At 30.4% G+C, this 9,651-nt stretch overlaps 1 protein-coding gene and 1 non-coding gene across 6 annotated transcripts in view; both read right to left on the bottom strand.

Annotated features, from left to right (window-relative positions):
• Positions 1–191: 191 nt before the first annotated feature.
• LOC119601114 (speract receptor) overlaps positions 192–9,651 on the bottom strand; it is a 65,608-nt gene continuing 56,148 nt past the window's right edge. For 3 of the 5 annotated variants that reach the window (XM_037951868.1, XM_037951866.1, XM_037951867.1), the window contains 18 exons: positions 8,437–9,167; positions 8,134–8,372; positions 7,949–8,071; positions 7,692–7,878; positions 6,153–6,403; positions 5,824–5,895; positions 5,607–5,752; positions 5,398–5,545; positions 5,212–5,223; positions 5,048–5,138; positions 4,790–4,977; positions 4,402–4,581; positions 4,242–4,346; positions 4,052–4,123; positions 3,771–3,945; positions 2,227–2,927; positions 1,524–2,152; positions 1,243–1,444 (listed from right to left, as the gene is read on the bottom strand). In XM_037951868.1, coding sequence (XP_037807796.1) covers positions 1,243–1,444; positions 1,524–2,152; positions 2,227–2,927; positions 3,771–3,945; positions 4,052–4,123; positions 4,242–4,346; positions 4,402–4,581; positions 4,790–4,977; positions 5,048–5,138; positions 5,212–5,223; positions 5,398–5,545; positions 5,607–5,752; positions 5,824–5,895; positions 6,153–6,403; positions 7,692–7,878; positions 7,949–8,071; positions 8,134–8,372; positions 8,437–8,614 — 3,699 coding nt within the window. In that variant the 5' untranslated portion in view covers positions 8,615–9,167. Of the gene's footprint in view, positions 1,445–1,523; positions 2,153–2,226; positions 2,928–3,770; positions 3,946–4,051; positions 4,124–4,241; positions 4,347–4,401; positions 4,582–4,789; positions 4,978–5,047; positions 5,139–5,211; positions 5,224–5,397; positions 5,546–5,606; positions 5,753–5,823; positions 5,896–6,152; positions 6,404–7,691; positions 7,879–7,948; positions 8,072–8,133; positions 8,373–8,436; positions 9,168–9,651 lie in introns of all 5 variants that reach the window. The other 2 variants (XM_037951869.1, XM_037951870.1) reach the window with 2 other exon arrangements.
• On the bottom strand, positions 3,187–3,268 carry Trnas-aga. The gene has a single exon. It is a non-coding gene; the product is annotated as a tRNA-Ser (tRNA).

Here is a 9,651-nt window from a genome sequence, read left to right as displayed (position 1 = left end):
AATAATAATCAAATTAAAATATAAATCGGTGTGCAAATTAATCAATGAAAATTGAGGATCTACCTACTCACCATTTAACTCTTCTCCTTTATATTGTTTTTTATTTTATTAGATTATAATTTAATTTTTTTCTATAAATTAATTTATTAATTAATTTTAATAATATATTTTTATAACAACATTTAATAAACTTATTTCATTACAACAATATTGGCAATATATTTTTTTATAAGAAAAATATTTCTTTTACATATTTATTTTAATTTTATTATACTTTTGAAACATGCTTATTCCACTGCACTACTTTCATATTAATTTTCTCCTTAGGCACTTTCAAGCCTAATATAAACAATAACAAATACGCGAGTAAACATTTAAATTTATTTTCCACGAACTTTCACTTTTTCTACAATTTCGCTTTTTTCATTCTTTAGAAAATTATAATAAAACAAATTAATGCATGATATTTTCTCAGCATAATAACATTTATTCAATAAGAAAATGGACGACCGCCAATAATTTATATTTTTTCACGAATATGCAGCACGTTTTCATTCTATTTTAGTTTTTTTATATTCATAATCATTTATTGAATGTTTTGTACAATGTTTTTTCACAATATTTAATAATATCATTTAGTTTTTCAACGAAAATTAAATATACGCGACAATAAACTCCGAAAACATCTTATCACTTATCAAATTTAGAGAAAACTAAAGAGGAATTGCAATTAAACATTTTATTGTTGTTGTCAGTACCGTTATAAGCAATGCAATAACAAATAACAAAAAAAAGTGGTGTAGATGAGAGTGTGTGGCTGCACTAGCAAGTTAAGCGTTGCCAGATTAGTGATTTAATTAAAGTGTTGCGGTTTATGAACAAAATTAGTAATTTTAACGATTGAAAATGAAATAAGCAAAGACACACTATGTTGGATAAAACTGTTTTGAGTGGACACTTTTTATGCACACATACATGCATATGTATTTTGTATTCCTATTGGAAGATTTTTATTGACATAAATAATTAAATTATATTCGTCCATTTTGGTGGCAAAATTAAATAAATAAATATATACACATTCTACATAAAATTAATCTACTTAAATTAAAAAGACTAGATCGATTTCACTATTAAGTACAACTAAAATTGAACATTCTTACACTTTTTGTGTATTCAATATTTCTGGATATCGATGGTTAAATGTTGACACTACGTTTTATTTTTAACCATTATTAACTTTCAGGTATCTTTATGATTCAGCAAGAGGGGCGTATTGGCAGAAGGAAAAGAGGACGGACGTCTTTGGCGTTGGTAAGTACTTAAATCTTCACAACTTTGGCAAGATAATGTTGACTCTTCATAACGAGATTGACAAGAACCGCCAGACGATCGCCTTACACCGCTATAGGAATCGGTAATGACTTCTAGCAAAGCCTCATCACTAAAAGCGCAGAAATAAGAAAATAAAAACAATATTTGTCCGATATGTTGGATGCAATGCACATTAAATATGTATATACCTGTGATAACGATGGTGCTCTAATAGAGTGCCAGTGGCAAATCGTAACTTTTTTGGTGACTCCAAACTAGAGGAGCGAGCCAGTGAATTCCGGGCCATATTTTTATTTTTTAAAGACGATCGTATACCCAAATCATTTGCTGCCGACAACTGATCCTGTTGTTGTTTTATTGTTCCCTGTATGAATTTGTTTAAGGCTCGAGAGCCTCTTCTCTGTGATCGTTCATAGGTTCGCTTCGCTTTAGCCTCTTCGTCCTCTCCAAGCAACCAATACGTCCGTTGTTCACCTTTGCCTTTCATATTAATAATACCTCGTTCTTGATAATGGTAACCGCCAAGTTTTTCAAGCAAGTCTTTGCATTGCGAACTGCAATGTATTTTTAATGGTACCCCCGATGACTCCATGCGAGAAGCGGTATTAACGGTGTCTCCAAAAAGACAATATCGAGGCATTTTAAGTCCTACAACACCAGCACATACAGGTCCTGAGTGGATACCTATTCGTAAAAGCAATTTGTTGTGAGGACGATGGCGAATTTTAAATTCGGAAACCGCACTAAGCAGATGTAAAGACATTGAAGCTATTTCGGCTGCATGTAAATCACCATTTCGTATCGGCAAACCAGAGACCTTGCAAATGTGAGCGATTGAACATTTTAAAATTTAAATGCATTATGTTTCATTTGTATTTATTATTTACTTACTACCATATACGCGTCTCCTATAGTCTCGACTTTATACACGTCATAATGACCGATAATTGAATCAAAGCACGTATACAAATCATTTAAAAAATCAACCACCTGCAACGGAGTGCTCTCTGCAGACATGGCTGTAAACCCCACTATATCGCTAAAGTATATAGAAACTTGTTCATAACTTTCGGGATCTACTTTGTGTCCTTTCTTTAATTGTTCTGCCACGGGTCGTGGAAGCATCTCCAAAAGCAAAGCATCAGTTTTCTTTTTTTCTTCCTGCAACTGGTCAGTTCTCTCGTCCACTAAAGCTTCCAAGTTATTGGCATATTTCTCCATCATTGCCATCATATTATCAAATATATTTGGCTTCATGCCCTTCCGCAATGGTCTTAATTTTGCACGTATGGTCTTAAAGTCCGGCCTTTCTTCGGGCTTTTCACACCAACATTCTTTTAAAATTTCTCGTACGCAATCGAAAGATGTTTCTAAGGGTTGCAAAGAAGGACGATAAGGATATAACGTATCCTGAACTTGCAAAACTTTCTGTAAACATTGCATGGCCGAAAGTCCAGTTTCACCAAATGGCCCATGTCTTGTATGAATTTCATATAACACAATACCAAAAGAGTAAGAATCTCCTTTCTGAGAACCCATGACTAAAGAAGCCGGGCCTTGACGTAGCAACTCAGGCGCACGATAAAGAAGTTCTGGAATATTATCAACAAATCACGTTACGTATTTTGAAATTGACAGATTTATTTTTTTATTTATTGATAATTTTACAACATTAAGTTAATGCGTTCAATAAATTAATTTTTAAATTATTATCCTCGTTTCGAAAAACACTTTTAATGAAAACCTATACTCAAGATGTATTAATTTAATTATACCATGCCTATACTAATTTTTTAAAACCAAAAATTAATTTAAAAAATTAAAAAAAAAAAAAATAAAAAAACTTCCATTCGCAGTCGGTAGGATTCGAACCTACGCTCCCAGAGGGAATCTGATTTCTAGTCAGACGCCTTAACCGCTCGGCCACGACTGCTTACACAAGCAAACTGTTCAAAGACTTACAAATGTTAGCAACTTTTTTAACAACAGTAAATCGTACGCCATTCACAAACATGCTTAAGATACATTTGAGAATTAGTATACTATATGTAGACAGTAGTATTTTGATGTTTAAAAATAAATATAAAATTATTTATACGAAAAGTTTTGAGTTGTTGCAACATGAGCGCAGCAAAAGTAGCTAACTCTATCTATTATCATTTTATAAGTTTTGAAAATTTTCAATGTATGTATGCCGGTTGTTTTTATATGTAGCAATAGTAATAGGTACATCAAGTAATAGTAATAGGTACAGGAAGATTTTTTATTGAAATATTAATTTTCAAGAGAAATACCGCTGTTGGAGTTAATATGATAGGAATCTGTATTCTTTATTTTTTTATACGAAAGCAAATAACTAATGTAGATAAATTCTAGTTTTTAACATTATTTCAGAAAATTACTTTCTACGAATGTTTTTTATTTATAATACTTACTTGAACATTTGGCTGACATCGATTGAATGTCTGTGGAATTGTCCTCTATACCTTTTTTAAAGGCAAAAAGTCCAAAATCTGTTAGCTTAACAACCCAGCGTGAGTCAATCAAGCAATTTGATGTACACAAAGAACCATGGAAACGTATGGGCGATTCATGTAAATAAATGACACCCTAATGTAAAGGACAAATGAAACAATGAAAGGAAAGAAATCAAAGATGGAAAGTAACAATGAAATCTATTTTGATTGTTTTTCTCATAACAAGGATTATGACTTACTCGTATTATGTCGGCCACCATTGAAGCAATAAACATGTTGTCCAGCTTGACGTCTTCATTTTCCAAAATGTCCTGTTGGCATTATTGCAGCCAATGAAATATGAAGAAAATTCAATAAAGTTACATTTTCACAATCCAACTATTTATAAAGATTAAGTACGTTTTTATACTAAGGGTGTACATTGCTCACCTTTAAACTACCCCTTGTGCAATATTCAGTAATAATACAAATATTCGGTGGATCTGTACAAGCTCCAATAAAAGCGCATATATTATCATGACGAGTATCTCTTAACTGTAAATACGATAAATGTTAAAGAAATAAACGATTTTCTTATTTTTTTATTTACCAATTTAAGTTCTTTCTTCATTTCTCTCGTTATGTCAACACATTTTTTGCGCACTTTTTTAATAGCATACAATTGTCCTTTGTATAGACCGATTGGTGTAAATATGGTAGTGTAACGAAAGTCTGCATCAGGATTTGAACTTAAACTAACTTGGCTTGTTCGAATTAAAGGATGGGTTGACTAAGTAATGAATAATATAAGACACATAGAAAAAGATGTTATTTATTAAAAGCTTTGGAAATAAATTAATAATTTCTATAAAACATTGACTATAAAAAAGCACCAGGTTTTTCGACATGTTTAATATAATTTTAGTGCAAAGTTATAAAAATATGATATAAATTATGAATTAGAAGAATGATTGTTCTATTTGCATTTACTAACTTACCCTTGTTTGTTTTTGAGCATTTGATTCTTTTTCATTTTCATGCATTTGAACTTCCCGAAAATCAATTTTCCATAACAAACTATCCAATTCTTGTTCATAACGCCAGTTGCGATATAATACCAACGAAACAATGCCCAGTAATAGTAAAGCACCCCCTGCAATGCCAGCAGAAATTTCACCGGTATAACCTTTTCAAAACATAGAAAAAAAGGACTATTTATTATAAAACTTTTATTAGTTTAAATAATTAAAACATACTGATACATTTTTCTCCAGCAAACCCACAATTGGGTTCTGCGGCTGGACGTCCAGCGCCCACCCATTCTATGTTGCCATATAAATTGAGATCCTTAAAACAAAAAAAGGAATTAATTAAATTATGTATTCGAAGTTATATGTATGGTTGTGTGGAATCTGCTTACCTGCTTATAGCTCTTAAGTTAGTTTTTTAGTTAAAACAAATGGCAGTGATTGTTAACAAATGAAAAGTGAACAAAATGTGATAGAATGAAGAAACAGATGGCAGTGCAAAAACAATTTAAAATATTTACAGCATATTTATTATTTATTGAACATGTGTTTGTATTTATAAATACTTTAGTACTTACAGGTAGTTTATCACTTTGTGTCTGAATGAATGTTCCTACTGGAATCAGACCAGGAACTGTTTTATTTCTCTGATTGCGTGCTAAACCACGCGCTAATACTGTGTAATTTCCAGCCGCATCACCATTTTCATCTATGTAGACATAATATCTGAAAGGTAATACAATTTTTGGAATTACTAAATTCAAAGAGTTTCTAATCTTAGGCTTACCCCATAGCGCTGCGGTATTTGGATCCTTTTATAGCCTCAATTATGGCTGTGCCATTTCTTGGATTTCCTTTATGTTGTAAAACATGTATTAAAGCGTTTGCATATAAGTGCACCGCATCATATAAATAAGCTGCTTCCGCACTAATCTATAAGAAAAGACTAGTCAGAATGCAAAATTTTTAAATTTATAAAGAAAATAATTAGAATAACTTCTCACCTGCTTGGAGCCTCCAAAATGGCCCAAGGGATTAGGAAAATTAAAAGGTGGTTGTTCCATATACTTGTTAACCTAAAAACATAATATATATACATAATATGTAGTTTATATGTATGTGATATGCAATCCATGATTTACATATTTTAACATTGTTATGAGCAGTTTATATGACAAATAATAATAAATCCCTTAGAACATGGTGAATTTAAATTAGTTTTCAATAACTGATTTAGTAAGTTTTTTATTAAAATACTAAGAAAATCAAACAAATATGAACATCACACATCGATTTGTTTTTGTGTGAGTGATAAATAACAAAACAAACTTACCTCCTTTGCGAATTCTCGAAATCTTAGGGGTGCTGTTGGAAATATACCCAAATATGATTGAAATGCTTTTTCCGCTCGTTCATCGCTTTTTTCCATTAGCAGGCCACGCATATACTTCTCCGGTTTAGATGCATCATACTGTTCAATATCGATGCCCACCACAAAATAATCACCCTTGTTTAGGAGACCCTTGTTATACAGTGATACCATTAAACCAACATGCTCATAGTAATGACCCAGTATAACATAAACTAAAGCCAAAGGAATAACATAAAAACAAAGTAATCAACGAACTTACAAGACGTTCATATGTACATACATATATAAGATAGAAAGGAAAAAGGATATACATACTATGTACATACATACTTCCCATAAAATATACATTACAATATGAAAGTAAAAAGGTTCATACGAAATACAGACAGACAGATGAAGTAATTAACAGTAGATATCGTAAAAATCCAATAAAATAACATGATAAAGGGATAACATAAGAGTAGACAGACATACACATAAGTATAGAATTTTGCACGGATGTAAAATAAAATAAACATTTATATGTATTTGAATACATGGGTGAATAAAGAAGAGATTTAATTTCATTAAGAAAAAAACCCCTCATATTCTTAAGATTCGATTCTGAATTAAAGTTGGGTGTAGAAAATCACATAAAAGTAAAATGCTTTAAGAATGTGTGTAAAATAAAACTTTAAATTATATATTATTATTTCTGATAGCCATTAGTATGTAATAACAACATCACTTTGTTGAGGTCATTATGGAACAAAAACTTTCCGTGACGAATGGGTTTCTAAAATCCTGCCGAAACAAATTGTAAAAGTTGTAGCCGTAGAGTTTTATTCTTAAGCATTTATCAAAGGTTTGTAAAACAACAAAAATCTGTTGTTTATTGCTCTTCATTCTCTGTTACATACATTAAAAATTCAATATTTACAGCAAAACTATACAAAAAGAAATACCTCATATGCTATTTAAACATTTCATTTTATCTATAAGGGAACAAAAAGAAAATTTGTTAAAAAAACATCCGCTAAAATATAAAATTGTCTTTTAAAACTTCTTGCAAATAAATTTCTTATCTTTTAACCTTACTTATACAAATAAGAATTAATGGTGTTTAGACTTTCTGGTTAAATTTGCAAACAAAAAAGGATTTATTCGAAATTCGCATTTGGAAGTTACGATTGTAATCTCCCAATTTAGTTGTGCTATCCTTGCAAACATTAAAGCAAGGGAAACATCATATAATAAGTCAACTGTAGGTAAGATTTTGTTTAAACAGTTTATCTGTTTATCAATTTTATCACCCTTATTAAAGTGTCCTTTCAATGGATGATAAACTTCATACATAAGTATACATACATATATACGTATTTTCACATTATCAAGATGAAAAAATGAATAAATAAACTTTAATAAGTGGCTTAAATTAATTGGAAATACAAATGATTGTCTGCATAAAACTTTCGTATTTACCTAACATATATTAATTGTCACTTTAGTAGTTGCACTTACTTCTTGTATTTGCAAACGTTTTTTCCACCAATCTATCGAATGGATTCGCCATGAAACCATAATGATAAATTGCATTCCATGTCTTAGTATCACGAACCGAAATCCCAGCACTTTTTAAAATGTTTATTATTGTATCGGCCACAGGCTGATATAAACTATCTGGATGATCGAGATATAAAAATGTTACCTACGCAAAACATTAACGCATTAAAAATTTTGAAATAAATTTACGAAAAATTAATTTTAACATTATTTACCTGAGTCCAATTAAATGCCAATAGTAACGAAACTACAGATTTCGATATCTGAGTATCTGGCGGTCGAGTTCGGGCAAATGTGGGAAAATCCTGTTTATTAGATGTGTCATGATGTGTGCAATACTACGAATTTGTATTAATATCGGTTTCACTAGATAATTATGAATGTTAATGCCAACACTTACATACGATATCATTGGTAAATTGAAAGCTGCTGCCATGCGACCTTCGTGTATACATGTTTCTTGCGGACCTATGTATGCCACTATTTGTTTGGTCCATAATGATGCTGTCTGTTTTATACTATTGACTTCGTCCCCATATGTTTCAGCTACAATAAAATCCAATGAATGACCTAAAGTTTTTAATTTCTCCTCATTAACCTCCTTCACAGCTAAGGTTATCGCACCTGAGATTGTTATACCTTTTTAAAAAAAAATAAAATAATGTTATATTACGAACTGGGTATTATTTTCGATTCTTCTTACCTGGCTTTTGATAATCCAAATTTCCTGGAGATCTTTGTGATCCAGTCAGATAGCCCAATGTAAATTTTTCGCCTCTAACCGAAATTTTAAAATCAATCAAGTTTAAAATGAAAATCGCAAGAATAGCAAGGAATTTATAATCTGATAAAAACGCGAAAGAGCGTAAAAATGTCCTCATTACGTGCGACAACACTTGATTAATAGTGTTTGATTGATGGATAGAGGGTTAAAAAGGAAGTGTATAATTTAAGTTGAAACTTTTGTATTTTAACTTTGCTGGTTGCCACAGGAATAATGTATACTGACGATGTCTTTACAGTTTTCGTCTTTTTTTATCTGTTTTATAATTAAATTTATGCAGAACAAAGTTTAATTTAAATATGTTCTCTGGCAACTGCTACTAAGTTAAAGATAAATTTAAAAGTATGAACATTTAAACATTGCTTATAGTATGTATGATTTTGTTAAAACAGAAATATGTACGTGGTAGTAAAAATCTATTTTGTCAGTTCCTAGAAAATATACCATCTTCATTCACTCGACACAAGTTACAAACTTTTTCCGCTTCATAGTTTATTTCTTAGTGCCTTTTAATTATCCCCACTAAATGCATTTCTTTAAATGTTTCGACTTATAGTTGATATGTAGTTTGTGATTCACAATCACTTCTTAAATGCAGTTATTATAAGTATTGTATTCAGTTCTTTTAGAAAGCGTGAAAACGGGTTCAACTGTAAGTAACAAAAAAAAATAAATATCACTCTACTTTTATTAACAGTATTTTTTAAAAATAATATTTTATTTAAATTTTGATATCATTGAATCATACAAAAATAATATTAAAATTCGCATATAAGTAAAATAAAATGTTAGTAAAATATAATATTAGACAATTCATTTGTTCATCTTCTGTTTCCTTTGCAAATATTTGAATAACTTTGTCTTGCAAATAGATTTTATAGGTTAAACTTTTCTTGTTTGTTATCTCTAACCATTTATTTTAGCGTTAGGGGTTTAATTTTAAATTCTGTAAATGGCAGTAAAACATTTTACTTTATTTATAACTGGCTCACTCTATCTCTAGCATACTTTTCCACATCATTCATCCATTCGTGCATACATGCGTATGTTTGCTTTAAATCCTTATACAAAAATATACTATATTTTACATACTTACGTACATTTACCCAGCAAAAAAAAATTTTGGAAGGGTAT

The sequence above is a fragment of the Lucilia sericata genome, unplaced genomic scaffold, assembly GCF_015586225.1.
Source record: "Lucilia sericata isolate MDLA Ls3-8-SP2 unplaced genomic scaffold, ASM1558622v1 Contig000143F_arrow, whole genome shotgun sequence".
Lineage (NCBI taxonomy): Eukaryota > Metazoa > Arthropoda > Insecta > Diptera > Calliphoridae > Lucilia > Lucilia sericata.
The sequence above is the reverse complement of the archived record's forward strand: the minus strand, read 5'-3'. Positions and strand labels throughout refer to the sequence as shown.